Below are 23,178 nucleotides of genomic sequence, written 5' to 3' on the forward strand. Positions count from 1 at the left end.
ACACTAGATCGCGTGTTGGGGCAACATGTCAGCTTGTTATTAGAAGTAAGACCCAAGAAACGAGAATGTGCTACAACATCGAGGAGCTGGTAGCTTAAATAAAGTTCTGATTCGGAGGTGCTGTGGGGTCAACGACAAAAATGCGTTACCTGCGTTTTAGGGGGAAAAATCGGGCAGCCATGGGGCGGTGGCCAACACAGGCGCGATGGATGTCGCCTTTCAGGTTGTGGTCAGCAGATGCTAAGAAGTGGAAGATACATCAGATTTAACAATCTTCGTCGTACAATGCCAGGGTAAAACAGAGGCCCAACAAAAATCACAAACTCATTGATGGCAATAACAAACAGTGTGACTTAGCACATAACGCTGTGGGACACTATTTTCTCGATCTGCGGGGTTCTGAGTGAAGTGCCCACTCGAACCTGTAAGAGCCACTGAATTACTTGAGGATTGAAAATCGGAAGGGGTCCGTGGAAGCACCAGTCATGGAGGGTAAAATGCGATGGCGCTAAGCAGTGTCATACACCTTATGTAGGTCAAGAAGACCGCAACAAGGTACTGGCAGTGAGTGTTAGCCTGTCAGATGGCAGATTCAAATCGGAGTAAATTGTCAGTTTGAGATCGCCCTGCCCAGAAGCCCTACAGACACACACAGACAAAAGGCCCAAAGATCAGAGTAACCAACACAATCTGAGGCTGATGATCCTTTCACGCAGGCTACGAAGTACATCCGTCAAGCAAATTGGGCAGTAGCTCTTTAGAGACGTTGGGTTCCGCCAGGGCTGAAAGATGGGATAATTGTACTGTCCCGCCACTGATGGGGAAGTACCCATGAGCCAAATATGGTCGACGACATTGAGGAGCTGTTTCCTCTGGGGAACGTCCAAATGTTGCATAATCTGGTTGTGGATGGAATCCAGGCCAGAGGACTGTCTCATGAAGAGCTAAAAGCCTGCATTTAGTGAAGGGTATATTATAGGCCTCAACTGAGTGTGATCAAACAGAGGGGTCTGTTCAACGCTACATTTTCTGCCAAAAGAAAGGTAAGACGGTAGAAAGAAGAGGTTGCAAAGTTGTCACGAGGCATTCTGCAAGAACCAGTGGATCAATGCACAAAGCACCTTGGAGGTTAAAACCCCAGGTAGTTGACTGTCGTTGGCAGCCCCGAAGACTACAGAGTTTGTACCAAACCTGCAATAAAGAGGCATGCATTCCCAGGAGGGAACATAGCGCTCCCAGCATTCCTTTTTACTCTGCTTAGTAAGGTAACGAGCCTTAGCATGGGGATGCTTAGAAGTTAAGTGGTTGACCTGTGAAAGGTGTCAAACCACTGCAGTGCCAATCAGTGATTCTGGACAGTGACTGACATCCTTGGTCCTCGACATACTGATCGACGAGGAGGACCTGTGGATAGGTGGAATGAACAATAGTCACATAGATGCCTTTTACGAATACATCAATGGAATTCGAGAGAGATGTCACCAAATGTATATAAAAAGTCTACTGGTCGTGCCAAACACCCAACATGGCACCCTTTCTGCCTGGTACCAGCAGCGGAAGATATAATTACTAGAAGGGTGGTCAATGTCAAGATGGTCATCATGGGATAACGAATGTAGGAAAGCCACAAAGGCTGGGAAGATCACGAGATCGATAGTAGAGAAGGTGCCATGAGCAGCACTTGAGTGGTTAGGTGAATCATTGACAAAGAAAGCGAGGTCCATGGTAAGTCGGTCAATTAGGGTACTCCTAACTGTTAAAGTGACACTCCCCACTGTGGATGGTGAGCACGTAAGTTCCCAGAGAGGAGACACGTGGGCAGGAGTTGCTGAATTAAGGTAGACCATTCAAATTTGGTACAAAGGATGATCGAGTACCAATGGCATCAGAGTGAACGAAAGTGTATACCCCACCAGATGCTACCCTGGGGCTGGCATAGTTCTGACAGAACACTCTGTAACAACGATATGTTGGAGAGTGGTCATAATGGAAATTCAAAATTCCCACAAATAGCATATATATATATATATTATATATATATATATATATATAGATAGATAGATAGAGAGAGAGAGAAAGAGAGAGAGAGAGAAAGAGAGAGAGAGAGAGAAAGAGAGAGAGAGAGAAAGAGAGAGAGAGAGAAAGAGGAGAGAGAAAGAGAGAAAGAGAGAGAGAGAGAAAGAGAGAGAGAGAGAAAGAGAGAAAGAGAGAAAGAGAGAAAGAGAGAAAGAGAGAAAGAGAGAAAGATGGAGAAAGAGGAGAAAGAGAGAAAGAGAGAAGAGAGAGAGAGAGAGAGAGAGAGAGGCGCTATGAGGGTGTTATGTTGCGGGTACCCACATGCTGGCTGAGAATGTCATCTAGCGTTGCAGAGGTTTTAGGTGGGTGTGTTTTGAGGGGGGGAGAGGTGTAAATGATCAATTTAATTAATTTGCATCAATATCAATTTACTATCACAATTGGGATCGTGCATTCTTACCCTAGTTCTGTTGACTTATAACAGCTGAATGTTGATGAACATCCTGACATCTTTGGTTGTCTTGTGTTCTACTGGTTATCAGCGTCGTTCTGTCACGATATTTCGGTAATGTAGCTCGTAACCTTTATCAGGTGCGACCTGAGACTGCTTCTCGAGTGGATCTTGACTATTTGTATCTATTGCTTTCCCCTCCACCAGCATGTGCAGGCGTTACCCTCAGCAGTCCGCACCTGCTCGCTACGACGTACTGGAATTCACTGAGGTCCGCGCCCATCGGACCCGCTCCTGGACGTTCTATCTACTGTCAGGAGAGCCTGTCACTCCGTCTGGGGATCCTTTTCTAATCCACTCTCAGTTCTATTCAGTGAGTGCTACAGCTGTCCATGTTGCTGCTTCAATTCCAAGCAGGATCCCAGGCTCTGTTTAGCTGGTACCCCAAGTCGCAGTGCATGAGATTGTCCGTTACTTTTAACTATCGATTCCTTATAACACTGTGCCAAAACTGGGTTTCTGTGCGAGAATCTTTGTTACATCATAATTCATGGCATGATCCAGTTCTAGACAGTGTTTCAGCAATGGTAGATTCATCACCTGTCTTCATTGGGGGGGCCTTTGATGTTCCGTGTACTTGATATTCAGTATTGTCTGGCCAATTTAGGACATGCCAGAATGACAAGGTATATTGTAAATGCCTGGTTTCCGTAGCCCCAGGGTCGTCTAACATTTCCCACCATTTCCCCAATCTTGCTGGGTGGACAGGAATACACTATGTTGTGTTTAAGCAGGATCCTACTGATTCAGGCAGGAATAGAACCAGCATAGAGCAGGTACGCCACCTTCTTTGCTTCATCGTGCTCTGTTTCTGAACCTGTGGTATAGTGACTTGTTGGAGTGCCATCTCTGTTTGGTATTATATCCATTTTTGCATAACACTTAAGATGCGCTATTTCCGTTGATAGACACTTGGTCTGGCAGGATACTTGCTCCATGTCTTAAGACTCCCGTTCTCCTACACAGGGTGGTGACAGCTGCTGGCCTGCAGATATAAATTCTGTGTGTGTGGGTTTCCGATACACATTGTGGCCCCGTTGATCCATCTGCTTTCCTTTCATCAAGTCAATCCAGAAAAGACAGCCTGGGTTTCTTCTCCAGTTCTATAGCGAACTTGATATTTTTGTGGCTGGAGTTAAGATATTCAAGACTCATTGAACCTGCCCTCCCATGAGGCCAGATCACGAAGCTATCGTACACATAAACATGTTGGTTTATATCTGGCTGTAATGCCCTCTCTTCAAATCTCTCCATAAATATTTTGGCCACCACAGGAGACAGTGGGCTAACCACAGCTGCCTCTTTAATCTTCTCGTAGTATTGGTTCCCCTACAGGAGTTACGTGGATGTCTGTGTATGCTTTAACAGGTCTAACAGAGGAATGTCAGATTTTTCCACAATCAATTCTATTTAGTCTTTCACTGGGACCCTAGTGAACAGAGGCGGCATCAAAGCTAGCCATGATGTCCGAATCGTTGATGCGTAATTGCTCGAGGCATTGCAGGAAGTCATCTGAGTTTCGGATGTGGTGAACACATTTCCCCACATACTGACACACCAGATCTTTCACCTACTTGGCTGTGGCATATGTAGGTGCTCCAATATTACTGACAATTGGGTGTAGGGGGGCATGATCTCATATTTTGGGCAAACGACATAGTCTAGGTGGTACTGGTGCTTTATCCCACAGTTGACTGATCTTATTGGGTATCCCGTCTCCTTCAGAAGAGCCCTGGTCGTCTTAACCTTTTCAGTGGGGGCCTCAGAATTGGAAGTTCTCTCATCGTAATCCAAAGACTGCAGAATGACTGTAGAATTCTCTTTGCCGGCAGTACTAAAATACTGTTGACTTCGCAGATTGGCAAAAAGAGGCATTCCTCCTGGCACACCGAAAAATCGTTTAAGAACGACGCTGATATCTAGCACAACAGCTGACAACCCAAGATGTCATTAGATCGCCGGGAAACCTGAAGAGATACAACATCCTGTTGTAAACACCCCCAGGAATGCTGTTAATGAATGGTAGTACAACAGGCCGGATCATCAGATTGACGTGCGAATCTGCCGTCGGTGAGCGTGGGGGTAACCGTAAGAGCTTTCCTTCATACGAAATCACACGGCTTACTGTACCACTTAGCAACAAGGTTGGTTGTATGCCCTTAACTTGCCTCCCCAAAGCAACAACGGCCATCACTGGCACCGAGGCAGGAACAGCTTTTGTCAGAAAACACCTCTTTCTACCCTGCCCTCCAATGAGCTCTCGCTCGACACCACTGAAGTCGCGAATGGCTGTGGTTCGTGGTCGATAGAAAGCACGTTACATGGCGCCCAGCTCTGAGCTGTCGAAGTCACCGGTTTATAGCAGCTCACTGAATCATTGTTGAGTCAACTGCTGTTGAAATTGCAGCTGCAGATGGGGGTAAACCGCGCCATATCAATATGCACATCATCATTATCTCTGTGGTGCCAAGTGGCCGTCCAGGGCCCTCTGTCCTTACGACTGTACCAGTGTATCTCGTGACCACCGCAGAGTTACCGTGTACGCTGGCTACATTCCTGCCAGGTCTTTCTGCAGCGTCGCAGGATGAACATCCAGCTTCTCCATGACAGATTCCATTCAAACTCGGTGAGGTGGTGTTAATGGCGTCTTCGTAGTCTTCAAGGCGTTTGTTGACTAACAATTCCCCACAACCAATCTGAAAGGTAACTAAGACTCGCTACTGGTATACCGTGTACTTACACACGATTTGGATCCTCATAGGGACGCTACTAACGCCGCTCTTAAGCAACTAGCGCGATATTTGGATAGACGCCGTAGTGGAGATGTAGAAACATGCCAACCAACGTTCGTTTATGTCGCGCAAGTCTTCTACATCTGTGCTGCTAACTGTATTCGCATCTCATTTGACAAACAATATCCACGCTGAAGGTACATAGCTGAAGATCTGACGTCAAACACTGACATGGGTGAATAATGCCGCATCATACGTGATGTTTTCATACATTGTTCCTTTATTACTAAGATATTCCTGCAGTCGAGTCAAAGTGGAAACCTGGCAGCACGTTTCACAACTTAACTAAAGCGCTAACGGATGTAAGCGGAAAGAATCGCCTTCTATAGAACTATGAAGAGGCGTTGCTCTAGAGACGTGCACAAAACTGCATTGAAGACACTCCAATCATCTGCGCCCAAGTTCCAGAAACTGACCGGGATATTACACTAAAAATACACTCCTGGAAATTGAAACAAGAACACCGTGAATTCATTGTCCCAGGAAGGGGAAACTTTATTGACACATTCCTGGGGTCAGATACATCGCATGATCACACTGACATAACCACAGGCACATACACAGGCAACAGAGCATGCACAATGTCGGCACTAGTATAGTGTATCCACCTTTCGCAGCAATGCAGGCTGCTATTCTCCCATAGAAACGATTGTAGATATGCTGGATGTAGTCCTGTGGAACGGCTTGCCATGTCATTTCCACCTGGCGCCTCAGTTGGACCAGCGTTCGTACTGGACGTGCAGACCGCGTGAGACGACGCTTCATCCAGTCCCAAACCTGCTCAATGGGGGACAGATCCAGAGATCTTGCTGGCCAGGGTAGTTGACTTACACCTTCTAGCGCACGTTGGGTGGCACGGGATACATGCGGACGTGCATTGTCCTGTTGGAACAGCAAGTTCCCTTGCCGGTCTAGGAATGGTAGAACGATGGGTTCGATGACGGTTTGGATGTACCGTGCACTATTCAGTGTCCCCTCGACGATCACCAGAGGTGTACGGCCATTGTAGGAGATTGCTCCCCACACCATGATGCCAGGTGTTGGCCCTGTGTGCCTCGGTCGTATGCAGTCCTGATTGTGGCGCTCACCTGCACGGCGCCAAACACGCATACGACCGTCATTGGCACCAAGGCAGAAGCGACTCATCGCTGAAGACGACACGTCTCCATTCGACCCTCCATTCACGTCTGTCGAGACACCAATTGAGGCGGGCTGCACGATGTTGGGGCGTGAGCGGAAGACGGCCTAACGGGTTGCGGGACCGTAGCCCAGCTTCATGGAGAGGTTGCGAATGGTCCTCGCCGATACCCCAGGAGCAACAGTGTCCCTAATTTGCTGGGAAGTGGCGGTGCGGTCCCCTACGGCACTGCGCAGGATCCTACGGTCTTGGCGTGCATCAGTGCGTCGCTGCGGTCCGGTCCCAGGTCGACGGGCACGTGCACCCTCCGCCGACCACTGGCGACAACATCGATGTACTGTGGAGACCTCACGCCCCACGTGTTGAGCAATTCGGCGGTACGTCCACCCGGCCTCCCGCATGCCCACTATACGCCCTCGCTCAAAGTCCGTCAACTGCACATACGGTTTACGTCCACGCTGTCGCGGCATGCTACCATTGTTAAAGACTGCGATGGAGCTCCGTATGCCACGGCAAACTGGCTGACACTGACGGCGACGGTACACAAATGCTGCGCAGCTAGCGCCATTCGACGGCCAACACCGCGGTTCCTGGTGTGTCCGCTGTGCCGTGCGTGTGGTCATTGCTTGTACAGCCCTCTCGCAGTGTCCGGAGCAAGTATGGTGGGTCTGACACACCGGTGTCAATGTGTTTTTTTCCATTTCCAGGAGTGTAGTTTCTTTATATCATATAATACAGGTGATACCTGTATTGTCAGCTTGTTTGCAATTAATATTTCAATATACATAGGCCACGCTGTTTATTTCTAATAAGTAAAACCCTTGCATTAAGTTAAGATTAGATTACGTATCTTTACTTTGAACTCAAAGCTAGGGCCACCCTTTTCCATTAACTGCGTTGATCATACCTGTTGCATACTTTTTGTTAAGCATGTAACTCTCGAGATGCGATATGGCGCTCAGCAGGACCACTGATCTAATGGAGTAGTGTGCTCACACCGGTATTTCGCTAACTGACGTGTTTTGAGGGAGGAAATACCGCTACTAAGATCGCAACAAAAGGATGCGCTACTCACATAAACGTGACCCGTTATTTTCGACTTTTCACGGGAAAATGATCCATCCATCTGGCCACTGCAATTTCACACTTGTGAATCCATTTGTACACTAAGTCTGCTAATTCCTCAAAAATTGTGGAGTTTGGATTCTTTGGAGAATAAATTAATCTGCCACCACCGGGCTCCGAAAAGGGACAGGCACATCCGCTGCCGTCACTAGTGGAGCACTGGTTCGTGATAGTATAATGGATCGGATGCATTGTCTACGGTAACAGTCGCGCATTTATTTTGGCGAGTGCTAACAATTGCAGCGATATCACCACAGATGAAACTGTCGATCTGGAGAGCATTTATGGACACCTGGATTTCACTAGGTGAGCAAGCGATGAGCGTTACTAACTAAAGCAAGGTACAGTTACACACATGCATATATAGGGGACAGTATTTCTTTTACTTACTAACAACAGATTAATGTAGCAGTATTAAGACAATTATGATGACCGTCGAAGTGAAGGAGAAACAGTAAAGCAGTATGTTTACCTTCTTGCCGGGTTGTGCTGCAGGTGTTATGCCCCATCCAAGCTCCACTTTGTCTTCGGAGTCACCACTGTAGATGCCGTTGAGAGGCCAGCAAAATTTTCCTTCCGGTAGTTCATTACAATTCAAGAACGCCTTCCACATGCAATAAACGCGGCAGTTCGTATCTACGAATTTCCACTTGATGTCCGTGAGCAGTATTCTAAATACAGGAAACTGCAGCACCTGCTTCTCGTGTTCTACGAAAACAAATATAATGGCCATATCAAGCTGATCTCTCTCTTTCGTCTTGTCCTTGTTTACCTTCATTATTAAGTCGACAACAGCCTTTATGTTTTTGTACTTCCTCTCACTATATCCCGTGTGGGCGTTATCACAGTTCGACTCTTCGTCTGGTGCGCCATACATGGCGTAACCCACTTTTCTGCGCAGTATCAGTAGTCCCCTGCTGGTGTTTGGTTCATATGCATAGACGTCCTCCAACAGTTCGTAATATCGCTGCTGATCTTCAGTTGGATCCCTGCTCCACCCAGAAGCCATTGCCTGCAATGCTGCTTCGTGGCTGAAGTGAGCGCCAGCGATGTTCACCTGCAAGTAGATAACATTAACCAGGGAGTATATTAGTAATAATTTCATTCACTGTTACAGTTCTCCACAGATTACCATTACATGATACGACTGCAAATTGTCTTGTTACTGTGAATATGGCAACATTCTTTTGTAACTGATGCTAATGCGTGGGGATTCCATCATTAATGATCTTGCAACACCTGATGGGAGAAGAAAAAGCTTTAACAGCAGGAAAGGAAGTAACATTGAGGTGTAGCATTACAAATCAGTTTTTGCGGTGTTTACCCCTCTCAGTTCTCGGGTAGCACACATGCTACATCCACTTTTCTATTCTTCTAAGATAGGAAATTTACTACACTGCTATGCGTCAATGTACCATATACTTTACACCGTGTTCTTTGCGAGCATCAGCTGTTTCCGCTTCACTCTATTCTTCGCAGGTGAGATCACCTGTTTGAAGAAAGCTGTTTATCAGTGTATGAACATGTCCTTGAGGAATACATGTATTTGTGTTTGTATTTATAACTTCTGGAGTACGAAGTGTTTAGTACAGTAAATGCTGTAATATGATACTTATACTAACACATGGAAACTGCATTGTTTTCACGGTATTCAGATGTTTGTTTTTGAGGTTCATTAGTAAGGCACGTATTTCCATTGCTTTCTAACTTTGCACTTTTTAGCTTTGAACACGTCCTAAAATTTTTGTCAATCTCACGAATTGTTTAGAATTGGTATTTGTCTTATTTTGTTCCAGAGCTACGAACTGGTTTGAGCCGGTACGACTATTTACATTTTTTGGTCTTTGGAAAGCACCTGCCTTCTCAGTACTCGCCGTGACGTAAAGATCGAAATGGAGTCTCTGGTCGCCGGGTATCTTTGGCGAGTTGCCTTCCCGCGCGCCGCGAGGGGGACAGAACAAGGAAGAAGGGGCTTGTTGGGAGTTAGTGCTGGACTGTGCGTGAGGAGTCACGGCGATATCTCAGGACAAAGCCGCTTGGTCGGTATGCCCCGCTGAAGCAGTCGGTTGGGGACGGAACGCCGTGGGCGCTAAGATCCTAGTGTGGACGTCTGCAGTTATCACGAGAGTGATCATCGTAAAGTCATTCAAGGGCTGGTAAGTGATTTCTTTGTGCTGCCCTTTGATTCCGACGAAGAATTACGCAAGTTTGGTACACTAGGTGAACACAGTTCTAAAAAGGTGCACGTTGATTGCAGGTGTACCCGACTTCTACATCTAATTTTATGCTCCGCAAGCCATCCAACAGTGTATGCCGGAGGGCACTTTATGTGCCACTGTCATTACCTCCCTTTTCTGTTCCAGTCGCGTAAAATTCGAGGGAAGAACGACTGTCTGAAAGCCTCCGTGCGCGCTCGAATCTAATTTTACACTCGTGATCCCTTCGGGAGATATGAGTAGGAGGAAGCAATATATTCGATACCTCATCCAGAAACGCACCCTCTCGAAACCTGGCGAGCGAGCTACACCGCGATGCAGAGCGCCTCTCTTGCAGAGTCTGCCACTTGAGTTTGCTAAATATCTCCGTAACGCTATCACACTTACCAAATAACCCTGTGACGAAACGCGCCGCTGTTCTTTGGACCTTCTCTATCTCCTCCGTCAACCCGATCTGGTACGGATCCCATACTGATGAGCAATACTCAAGTATAGGTCGAACGAGTTTTTTGTAAGCCATCTCCTTTGTTGATGGACTACATTTTCTAAGGACTCTCCCAATGAATCTCAGCCTAGTACCCGCCTTACCAACAATTTTATATGATCATTCCACTTCAAATCGTTCAGCACGCATAATCCCAGATATTTAGCAGAACTGCTACCAGTGTTTGTTCCGCTATCATATAATCATACAATAAAGGATCCTTCTTTCTATGTATTCGCAATACATTGCATTTGTCTATGTTAGGGTCAGTTGTCACTCCCTGCACCAAGTGCCTATCCGCTGCATATCTTCCTGCATTTCGCGACAATTTTCTAATGCTGCAACTTCTCTGTATACTACAGCATTATCCACGAAAAGCCGCATGGAACTTCCGACACTATCTCCTAGGTCATTTATATATATTGTGAAAAGCAATGGTCCTGTAAAACTGCCCTGTGGCACGCCAGAGGTTACTTTAACGTCTGTAGACGTCTCTCCATTGAGAACTACATGCTTTGTTCTGTTTACTAGAAACTATTCAATCCATCTACACAGTTTTAGTCTGATATTCCGTAGGATCTTTGTTCATCAGGCGACACTGCGGAACTGTATCGAACGCCTTCCGGAAGTCAAGGAAAATAGCATCTATCTGGGAGCCTGTATCTAATATTCTGAGTCTCATGAACAAATAAAGCGTGTTGGGTCTCACACGATCGCTGTTTCCGGAATCCATGTTGATTCCTACACAGTAGATTCTGGGTTTCCCAAAACGACATGATACTCGAGCAAAAAACATGTTCTAAAATTCTACAACAGATCGACTTCAGAGATATAGGTCTATAGTTTTGCGCATCTGCTCGACGACCCTTCTTGAAGACTGGGACTACCTGTGCTTTTTTTCAATCATTTGGAACCTTCCGTTCCTCTAGACACTTGCGGTACACGGCTGTTAGAAAGGGGACAAGTTCTTTCGCGTACTCTGTGGTATCTCGGCAGGTCCATTGGACTTTCCTCTGTTGAGTGATTCCAGTTCCTTTTCTATTCCTTGTACACTTATTTGGAGGGTTTAAGCTCTGCTTCGGTACTGCAGTCTGCAGTTAGAGCGCTGCTTGAGGTGAGAGCGTTGATATCGTCTTTGCTTTAAAAGAAATGACTTTTGGATAGAAGGTGGATCCAAGTGAGGCACCGCGTCATTGCTTGCCTTCTTAAGAAACCTATGTCGGTCCCATGGTGTAACTGTTTGTACAGTTATAACAAGTAATTTGACACTGTCCACGAGTGAACCTTGGAGGTACTGCTTAGAGTTTGTAGCACGGATATTTTACGGTTCTACTTGTGGCGAAATCGTCGATAGTATTTTAATAATTTAGCTTGGGACGTCATTCTGTAATTTGGTGTGGCCCTCCCAAGAGTTTGAAAGCCCAAATACTCTTGCTGCCTTTGTTGACCCACCTTACTGCTGTTTGGTGCGGTATAATCTAAGTGTTCATTAATGTAGTATCTACTCCCTTGCCCGTTTTAAGATTTGCGAGTAGCATCCACATCGACGTATAATCCCCTAGTTGTCCAACTACAACACGGCATCCGTCTAAGTCTTTCACTGCTGATGCAAGAGCGGCTGGTCAACGACTGGAGCCGTCTTTCCAGATACCTTACTTCCGGTCCCAGAGGAATAACGCGCCAATCGCGGCTCATGATTTGTTGCGCAACACCGAGCCGTATGAAAGGAGGCGATAGGGGAGGTCGGTGAGCGATGCGGTGGCTCTAGTTTTACTAGGCACCGTGCGCGCTTCTGCTCTCGGACCGGAAGTTAAGGTGGCAGCAGCGGAAGTTGGGGGTTTGATAAGGAAGTGCTATCGAAGTAGTTTATCTCCACAGGCGACCGAGTCGTCGAGCAGCCGTACTTACAGCAGCACTGAACGACTTACAGGGATGCCGCGTTGTAACAGTAGAAGGCGTTCGCGGTAGGCAGTGTGTGAAGCTGTTAATATTGCTGTTAGTACGAAGAACAATGTAGAGGCGCAAGTGATTTTCCATGACCGGTAGGTGTTTCGTGGGTGTGTACTGAACTTCACGCTTACTGAGGCAGACTAGTGGACATGGTAATGGTTGGGTTACTGTGGCTGTAGTACGTAGTGGTAAAGGGGAGACTGTAGCAGGCCTGGAGACTTAACAGTCAAGAATTTATTGCTTATCGGACATTTCAGAATTGTGAGGTGAACCACAAAGATAGGATAAGTTGGTTGCGCCCTATTAACGTCTTATCCATCGTGGAAAACCTTTCCATTGTCACATGTGATTCTGAAGGACAGCACGGTGCACAACAGAGCATGACCACAACGAAATCAAAAGGAATATAATTGTATATTTTTGTAACTGATGTAAGCACTAAGCTGAAGAGTTGATTTGTGCTTTTTGATTTGGAAATTCTTACATACTTGGTTAACTGTAACATTTCTGCTTAGTTGTCAAATCGTTGGCGGTAGTATGCATCACATTTTGCTTAGTTGGTCTGTTTAAACGAGGGGGGGGGGGGAGGATCAAACTGCGATGTCCTTGGTCTCTTTTTCCCAGTGAAATAATTATGCAAGGGAAATGAGAAAAGAAAGGAGGCGTACAGAACAGTAAAAGGAGAATGGAAGAAATAGACGAACGGCAGAATGACAACCAACACCAATATGGACAAAACAGGAAAAGAAAATCACAGGGAAGTAATGAACAAGTAGACTCGATAAAAACAAGAGCAGATGACGGTGACTGGCGGACCATGAGAATAAAAAGGAGAAGCCAGCCACCCTGCGACACATTAAAACATCCACCCTAAAAGCATTGGAATGGTGAAACCAAGGGGGACAAAAGAAATGCGCTAAAACGTATGTAGACTGTAAAAAGCCACTATCACGCAGGAAGCCGATGAGGTGGTGTTAGCTAGAATTAATGGAAACCAGTTCAGCAACAGAAGAGTCCGTCGCAGGACAGCCAAAGGAGGACAGCCACTAAGATATAAGCCGGTGTCAGCCAGGCGCCGCACCGACACGGAGGTGGGTCGTCACGGCGTAGGAGGTACCCGTGTCACCCAAGCTTGGCCATTGCGGAGCCGGCAGGGAACTACAGAGTTCTTCCGCGTGGAAGACCAGCACACACTCTTAGTCTCCTTAATGGCACCCAGTTTGATGTGCGTGCTAAGTTTATGCCATTTTGTCTACCAAAGCTGAGAAGCCTTGCGGCAGAGTACTGAACGGGTCACTTGCAGACAAGCCGACCTCCATAAGCAGATTCCTTGAAGCCTGTTTGGCCAGCATATAGGCAAGTTTATTGCCTAGGTTTCTGACGTGACCTGGGTTCCAGACCAACACCATTGAAATACAGGACCTTTGCAGAGCATATAGGGAGAACTGGATGGTCACTGTCAAAGAATGACGGGGGTAGCACTGGGCGATAGCTTGTAGGCTTCTCAAGGAGTGAGAAAACACAAACGACTCCCCAGGGCATGGGCGGATGCGCTCAAGAGCGCGAGATATACCCACCAGCTCGTCAGTGAAACCACTGCAGCCAATGGTCATGGAATGCTGTTCAATACGGCCTCCATGGAAATCTCAAATCCGACGTGAACATCAGCCATCGACCTATCGGTGTAAACCACTTCACGGCCTCTGTACATGTCGCGGAGGTTTGTGTGTGTGTGTGTGTGTGTGTGTGTGTGTGTGTGTGTGTGTGTGTGTGTGTGTGTGTGTGTGTACCTGAAGTATCGGTGGTAGAGAAAGGACTTCAGTTCGGAAAGAATGGATCGGGCATTAACTGCAATTGGAATCCCTGACCTGCACCGCCGATGTGGGAGATGAACGGCCATGGGTGGTGGTAAGGAGAATATTACAATAAGCAGGTGAGCTACGAACGTGTGAAACTTAACTGGCCAGCAGCTGTGCACACCTAACCTGCCATGAAGGGAATCCTGCCTCTGCCAAAACGCTGGTAACCAGACTCGTCCTTTAAGTTCCTGTCGCTAAGCGAACGCCACAGTGGTGCACTGGGTCGAGCAAACGCAACACTGAGGGCGCCGCCGAAGCATAAACCAGACTCCCGTATTGAAGGTGGGATTGAAAACGGCTCTGTAGAGCTGCAGCAGCGTAGAGCGATCCACACCCCAGATGGTGTTGCTCAGGAAGGGGAGGGCATTGAAATGCTGCCAGCGTTTCTTCTTAAGCTGATGAAGGTGAGGAAGCCAAGCCCACCAGGTGTCGAAAACCAATAATAAAAATCCTCTTGTCTGCACTATAGCGAGTGGATCGTAATAAGGTGAAGTTCTGGTTCTGAATGAACGGTACCGGGCCGGCAGAAGTGCGAAACACATGACTTTGCGGTCGAAAACTGGAAACCGACGGCTAAAGCCCATGACTGCGCCTTGTGGATTGCTCCCTGTAGGCGCAACTCAGCTACACCAGTACTTGTGGAGAAGTACGAAATTCATAACTTCTGCTAACAAAAGAGAGTGACGGCTCTATACCATTAAACATACACTCCATACAGAGCCCTGCAGTACCCCATTTTCCTGTGTACAGGGAGTATTGGGATTTCTTTTTTGTATTGGTTTTAGGGCGCAAAACTTCTACGGTCATTAGCGCCCGGTCTGTGACTTATGAAAAGAAACGAAAATGGAAACCAGCAGCAATGGGAACGAAACAAAAAATTTTAGAAACTCAAAGCAGATGGAAAGCTTAAGAAACCACTACAGAAAGGGGTTGGTGGTCCCCAAAAAGAGTATCAAATGACTGACGTCATCTCACTGGCACTAATAAACTCAAGAACGCGATCGGCTGAGCGCGTGCCATCTGCGAAAATGGACGATATTTCAGGCGACAGCTGTAGACGGGCGCGTAACGGAGTAAAATAGGGACAATCAATTAGAAGGTGTCTTACCGTCCACAGCTGAGAGCAGTGGGGACAGAGTGGGGGAGGTTCGCCGCTTAAAAGATGTCGATGGCTAAAAATTCAGTGCCCTATCCGGAGTCTAGTTAAAATTACCTCCTCCCGACGACTCGTTAGGGAGGAAGAGGTCCAAGCACAGAGAAGAGCTTTCACGTCCCGCAATTTATTATGGGGAAGAGTCGACCAATGTGCATGCCATAAAAGAACACGACGACATAAAACACTCTTAGATCGGCGAAGAGAATCGTACCAATAGCTGGCAAAGAAGAGGGACTGCAGCTTTGGCCGCTATATCGTCTGAACAGATAACTGTATCCGCTGATGGAGACGGATGTATTGGACAGCCTGGAGAACGGCGTATTGCTCCCCAGTATAAACCCAACACTGGTCGGGAAGCCGAAATCCATTTGTGGTGTCGCCAACAATATAAGCACTCCCTACATCTAACGATTTTTTGAGCCGTCAGTGTAAATAAATGTGGCTTCCTTCATTTGTGCAAATAGAGCAGCAAAGGCCCGACGATAAACAAGTGAAGGTGTACCATCCTTGGGAAATTGACAAATGTCACGCAGCAGGCAGGTCCGGGGACGGAGCCAAGGCGGTGCTGTACCAAGTTGTCAAAGTTTTATGAAAGCTGAATGAGAGAGAATGGAGCAGTTGACTGAAGCGGACTCCCGGTGGTAGTAGGGAGGAAGGGCGGCCAGCATACCCTAAATCCAAGGAGGCGTCGAAAAATGTCATGGGCCGGATTAGCAGGCAAGGAAGACAGATGGCTAATAACGACTTAGGACTGTTCTCCGATTGGACAGCGGAGGCTCAGCAGTGTCAGCATAAAGGCTTTCCACAGGGCTGGTGTAAAAATCTCCAGACACTAAACGTAATCCACGGGGGTGGATAGAGTCGAGACGCCGAAGAATAAACGGCCGAGCAGAGGAGTAAACTATGCTGCCGTAGTCCAATTTCGAGCGCACTAAGGCGCGATAGGGGCGGAGAAGGACCACTCGGTCCGCTCCCCAGGAGGTACCGTACACGACACGGAGTGTGTTGAAGGATTGCAGAAAGCGAGACGAAAGAGAGAAAACTGCTGGTCCTCCCACGTTTCCTGTCAAACATAAGACCCAAGAATTTAGCAACGTCTGGAAACGGAAGGTTGACAGGTCCTAGATGTAAGGGAGGTGGAAGAAACTCCGTACAACGCTACAGATTAACACAAACGGTCTTACTGCGAGAAAAGCGGGAGCCTGCTTCGATGCTCCAAGAGTGGAGGAGATCGAGACATCCTTGAAGACGTCGTTCAAGAAGGCTAATCCGTTGAGAGCTGTAGTAGATCGCAAAATCGTCCACAAAGGGGGAGCTCGAGACATCAGGAAGGAGACAATCCATAATTGAATTTATGACAATGGCAAACAGTACAACACTTAGCACAGAGCCCTGGGGTACCCTGTTTTCTTGGGAGAAAGTACGGGAGAGAGTAGTGTTCACCCGCACTTTAAATGCGCACTCTGCCATAAATTAGCGAAGAAAAAGGTGCAACCGACCGCGAAAGCCCAAGAGAACAGTGTGCGGAGGATGCCTGTCCTCCAACAGGTATCGTATGCTCTCTGCAGTTCAAAAATATTCTACTGTTTGGCGTTTCCGGAGAAAATTATTCATGATGTAAGTGGACAGAGCAACAAGATGGTCAGCTGCAGAACGATGCTTTCGGAAAACGCATTGGGCAGGTGTTAGACTGCGGGACTCAAGCCACCAAGCTAAACGGTAATTCACCATACGCTCCAAAACCTTAAATACACTACTATTGAGAGAAATGGGGCGATAGCTAGAGGGGAGGTGTTTGTCCTTTCCAGGTTTCTGTACAGGAAAGATAGCTTCCCGCCATCGTCTGCAAAAAGTACTGTCGGTCCAAATTCGATTATAAAGGTGAAGGAGGTAACGCATACTATGGTATGATAAATGCAGCAACATTTAGGTGTGGATACCATCCGGTCCTGGGACGGAGGAGCGAGAAGAGTAGAGTGCATGTTTGAGTTAGCGCATGGAGAAAACGATATTGTAGCTTTCGCGATTTTGAGAAGAAAGCAAGAGGATGCACTACCGCTGCAAGTTTCTTCGGGAGACACGCTGGCGGGTAATTTGAAGAGCCAGAAATGTCAGCAAAGTGTTGACCCAATGAGTTAGAAATTGCGACGGAGTCCACTAATGTACCATGCGCGACAGTGAGCCCAGAGACTGGGGAGAAAATAGGTGCGCCTGCTAACCGTCCAATCCGATTCCAAACTTCCGAGGAGGGAGTGAAGGTGTTCAATGAGCCAGTAAAGAAGTCCCAGCTTGCCTTCTTGCTATCGCAGATGACGCGACGACACCGCGCACAGAGCTGCTTATAGCTGATACAGTTGGTCAATGTAGGATGGTGGCGGAAAACGCGAAGAGCACGTCGCCGCTCACGTATTGCGTCACGGCATGCCTCGTTCCACCAAGGAACTGGGGGGCGCCGGGACAATTCGGAGGTGCGAGGTATTTAACGTTCCACAGCTGTAAGAATAACGTCTGCAATATGACATTGTAGACGCTAAAAAACTGACGGTCATCGAATGTCGCTAGGGACGAAAAAAGTGTCCCATCGGCTTGGGCAAACTTCCAGCGTCTCGGGCACATTTATGGCAGCTGCGGCTGCAATCTAAGGGCACATAGAAAGTAGTCACTCAAGTGTGTATCAGCAAGGGCGAACAATTCGAAGCGTCGAGCTAGCTGAACAGTACCGACCGAAAGGTCCAAATGAGAGAAATTTGTCGTGGAGGCAGACAAAAATGTTGGGTCCGCGGTGTTGAGGCAAATAAGATCCGCTTGGTGGAAGACGTCTATCAATAGTGAGCCATGCGGAAAAGGATGTGGAGATCCCAAAGCGGGTGGCGGGCACTGAAGTCCCCAACCAGCAAATACGGGGGTGGAAGCTGACCAAAAAGATGAAGGAGATCAGCTCATACCATTGATGTGGACGATGGAATGTATACAGTACAAAGAGAGAAGGTGTATCCAGAAAGGGAAACACGGACAGCAACGGTTGGGAAGGAAGTGGTTAAAGGGATTGGGTGATAATGGAGACTATTATGGAGAACAATCACGAGTCCATGTGCTGGAGTGCCTTCAACAGAGGGGAGATCAAATCGGACTGACTGAAAAAGGGGGAAAAGTGGTCGTGGAGACACAGCTTTGTTTCCTGAAGACAGATGATGACCGCCGAGTATGATCTTAAGAGGATCGTCAATTCATCCCGATTGGCTCGAATTCCACGGATATTCCAATGGATAATGGACATAGGGTGGAACAATTTGACCAAGGTTGCCCTCAACTCTACTGCTCTGAGCTTGCGACCGACAGCGTGGAACGGCGCTCAGCCGAAGGCAGAAGATCCAGATCCATAGGTTGTTCAGGAGTAGCTCCTGCCACCAGCGATTGGCCAGTTGATCAGCGGCCAGCAGTGCGCCTCGGCGACACTGAAGACTGCCGAGGGCGGCTACCACCAAGCGGTTCTGTAGATGAGACACGCCGTGGCGGAGAAGGAGAGGAACTGTGTTTCTTATTAGCCTTCTTGGAAACAGGATGTTTAGATGAAGGAGGAACCAATAACTGAAGTTGGGGTACATAAAAAATCTTCACGAGTATGCTCCTTTTCGGAAGTCAGTCTGACGTTTGGGCTCGAGATTTCGCAGAACCCAAAGAATGGTGAGCCACAGAGCGAGCAGGCGGAAGTGGGGAGGTTGAACAGGTGATCTTTGCGCTGGCCGATCTGATGACCATGGCACTAAAGGTGAGATCACAAGTCTGCGTGGCCGCCGCTTCTGTTGGCCGAGGAGAGGCAAGGACAATGCTGTATTTTCCTGTCTGAGGCACAGTGGGCTTTCGACTGGAGAATAATTTTTGAGCAGCAAAGGTCGACACTTCTTTCACAGATTTCCTGAATGAGCTTTTCGTCTTTAAAAATGGGGCAATCTCTAGAGGAAGCAGCATTGTCACCTATACAGTTGATGCAATGAGGGGATGGAGATGGACGAACACCCTCAGGGACATCCTTGCCAAACTTAACACATTTGGCCGGATTGGAACAGGACTGGCTGGTGAGATTTGAACCGCTGACACCGATAGCAACGCGTAGGGTTTGGGATGTAAGGGCGAACGGAAAATCTCATAGCTCACTTTTATGTTCGATGGGAGTTGAACTTTGTCAAATGTCAAGAAGACAGTACGGATTGGAATGAAGTTCATGTCAACCCTTTTCATGACTGAACAGCCGTTACACCCTGGTCAGATAGGTAGTGTTGAATTCCCTCGTCCGGCAATCCGTCGAGGGAGCGTGTATAAAAGACCCCACGTGAGGAATTTAAGGCGCGGTGCGCTTCCACCCGGACCGGGAAGGTGTGGAGCCGTGAAGTACGCAGCAATTTTTGTGCCTGGAGGGCACTGACTTTATAACAACAAGGTGCCATTTCGTAATCAGGAACAAGACTTTACAGGGCCTGCAATTGCGTCGACACCTTTCTGAATAATGAATGGGTTGACCGTTGAGAAGTTTTGACCTTCGTCAGACCGGAAAACAAGGAACTGTGGCAACGATGGAAGAACTGTGTGGCTGAGACTGAACTTACGCTTGTGAGCAGACATGTAAGAAGATAAGGAAACCATTGCAGAAGAATCCCCACGATTACCAGCGTCTCCGATGGCGCGCTCCTTCCTTGTGGGGGCTCTGTGAGGGCACTCCCGCCTCAGATGATTGTTCACACCTCAGGTCACACCTACCGAGAAACGGGCGGAGGGACCAATGGGCACTCTCTGAAGGTATGAGCTCGGATAATCACTCCTCCCAGGGCCTGGCCGTTACCAGGGGGTACATACGTGTCCTACCTGTCTACCTGGGGCGGGAAATTACGCGTTACCCCGTCACTGGCTACGCATGGAAAAGCGTGGGTGGCCCTCAGACACGCACAGGGAGGAAAAAAGAGAAAAGGGAAAAAGAAAGGGAGAGGAAAAAGGTCTCAAACGCCCCAGCGGAGAAAAGGGCAAAAAAGGTAAGGAAAAGAGGACAAAGGAAGGATGAAGACATGCAAGGAGAGAAGGCGAAGAATGTGTTACATTTACGAGCGTCCGTCTCTGGACGTAGGCAGAAACCATACTTTTAGAGGGGGAGAAAGGGAAGGAAAGAGCCGGAGGTGAAGGAAGGGGGGGGGGGGGGCGAAGATAGGGGATAGGGAAGGATGCGGAAAGGCAAGGTATGCAGCCCAGAAAGGAAGGCCACATTAGCTCGGGGTCCCGTGCTCACTACGCACGTATCCACAAAAGAGTTGTGGGCCACCTGGGGGTGGGTTTGTAAATAATGCCGATGATCAACCACTGTAAATTACCAATATAATATGACATTGAAAGGAATTCCGACAGAAGCTACGACTGTGCATTGTAATGAATTCAGTGGTGACAATTTCCACTTCATGCAGGCGGTCGCCTTAACTGATTTGGCTATCTGAACACGCTTTGCGACTGTCCTTAAGTCCCATCTTGTCGCACAATGCCTTACTTAAGTCCCCGTGTCCACCATACATATTTCTCGACGTATCACGTTGGATTGTCAGAAAAGTTCAGGATGGACTGTGCGTACACACTACCTTCCTCACTGTCAAGCCGTAAATTTATACAGGTGTGATCAGAAAGAACAGACGCCACACTAATGTGATGTACTTCATGCTAGGCTAATGTCGATAGGGAACTGACTGGGTATATTAGGTAAATTTAACATCTGTCGCCAAGAGGAAAATTAAAATGCTTGCGCCGCCTCTGTATGCTGATGCATGATGCCAGAGTTCGTGAGCGCCACACCATTTAAGACGATTGTGTTGACGTGCGTGTCGCATGCGGAGCAGAGAGTTAGGTCCATCTGAGATCAAACTGCTGACAGCAAGACGATGTTCAAGTGTGGGCAGGTGTATAAGGATCATCAGGACCCGGCCCCATAATGCGTTTTTGCTCATGAAATTGTGCCCATGATGTATATGGTAAAAGGAGCATTGTCAGATATCGTCAACGTCTCCGACGAAGTGTAAGACTATATTCATTTTCATTCAAAGTGGAATTACTGTGACGCATACTAAGTAACTTTCCTGAATAATAACACCGCTTTGATGGCACTGTCACCGGTAACAACTATCGATATCGCGCAGCGAAGGTATTTATAGTGTCTTGCTGCTGCTGTCTTACTTTACACACGGCCAGAATGTCTAGCTTTCTGCCGACTTCGAGGCACAGTTTAGTCGCCTAAATTATTGTGTGTTTCTTACTGTAATTTTAAGTTTGTGAATTGTTTCAGCAATGAGCATTTACTTATTTCGAAAGTTAAATTACTGACATTAACCGTCCGATTTTGTAACGTGATTTGTCAGCTCCGTGTGCGCAAATCCTGAGTTAGCACGCATTGAGTTAAATACATAATTACAGTTATGAATATCGGTTAGGGACTGACCAGGTTATGACTAGTAGGACTGGTGACCGATTACATGCTCAATTTTTTTCGTTTCATGTTAATAGATGGGATTCCTCATTTCGTGTAATCTTTTCCTTTCGTACTTATCCGTGTGTCATCGCACTCAACTGCTTCACTCAGAATTCATAAAACCTAAGACAATAGGAAGTCATTCTAGATGAAAATTTTCAGTAATTTCCAGTATTTACTTTCTTCTTCTCGGAAACTATTTGCTCACCATTTTCTTGCGACGATTAGTTTCACTAATTTCACGATACTACGATCAATAAATTCGCATTAACCCATTGGTAAGATGGAGGTTACGAAACTCCTCAAAAATATAGCAACAAAGATAGTGAAACTATTGTTAGCGTAGTCATTTCATCTGGCACATCGACAACTGAAGGGTTTATGTCAGGGGAAGATTTGGTACGAGTTGGATATAAATATATTGAAGTTTACGCCTGGTAGTAGTAACGAAAGATAGCAGTGGCTGTAGGAAGTGAGATTCTACTGTAGTACACATTTAGGTCAACATTTAACGAAGTTGTCGCAGTTGCTGTAATTGCAGGTGTGAGAAGGCATGGCACAAACGATTAGGGTAATGTTATCTAACGGCCACAGATTTAACAGCTGTTTCAAATATACAGCATAAAAATACCAGAGTACTTTAATTTTCTACGCTGTAAAATATCTAGTAGTTCTTTCCGATTTACCTTCCCATTACCGGGTTATGCAGGCTATTTTTGATACCGCGTCTTAAACAGAGCCATTCCTTGTGTAGTATTTTCCCCATACACCATACTCCGCGGCCTCCTTACGGTGAGTGCTAGATGGTACCGCTATGATTTTCCACTTGCCTGAAGCATTCGCCAATGGTGCTTGGGATGAACGACTGCCGCTAAGTTTCCATATGTACTTTAACGTCTTTCTCACTGGAATAATTTCGCCAGAGTTTTGGCTGAATTTTTTTACGTACATGAAACGTATTCGAAGTTGCAAATATGAATAATCACCAGATGCGTAATGGGATGACTACAAAGAAAATTTGTGCTGAAATGGGACTCGGGACTCGAGACCATACTGCCCATTTTCCGCGTGCCTTACCATTAGGCTACCCTAGCACACCTCACAAAGCCCAACTTCCTTAGGCAATCAAACAAGTGACTATAACCTGCAGTCTTAAATCTACACCACGCGATCGAAAGTATCCGGACACCCCCAAGAACTGAAGTTTTCCTTATTAGCGGCATAGTGCTGTCACCAGCCAGATACTCCATATCAGCGACCGCAATACTCAATACGCATCATGAGAGCAGAATGGGGCGGCCCTCGTAAGTCGAGAACTTCGTCAGGTGATTTATTTTTATTTGCACGTCAAGTTCCGTAGGACCGAATTGAGGAGCAAATCTCCAAGGTCATGGAACGTGTCAGTACATGAATTTACAACATAAAAGTAATAACA

General features: G+C 47.1%; 1 protein-coding gene across 1 annotated transcript in view; it reads right to left on the reverse strand.

Annotated features, from left to right (window-relative positions):
- LOC126273399 (uncharacterized) overlaps window positions 1-23,178 on the reverse strand; it is a 47,427-nt gene that overhangs the window by 10,940 nt on the left and 13,309 nt on the right. The window contains exon 2 of the mRNA XM_049976952.1: window positions 8,055-8,639. Coding sequence (XP_049832909.1) covers window positions 8,055-8,591 — 537 coding nt within the window. The 5' untranslated portion in view covers window positions 8,592-8,639. The remainder of the gene's footprint in view (window positions 1-8,054; window positions 8,640-23,178) is intronic.

Source organism: Schistocerca gregaria, chromosome 5, assembly GCF_023897955.1.
Source record: "Schistocerca gregaria isolate iqSchGreg1 chromosome 5, iqSchGreg1.2, whole genome shotgun sequence".
NCBI lineage: Eukaryota > Metazoa > Arthropoda > Insecta > Orthoptera > Acrididae > Schistocerca > Schistocerca gregaria.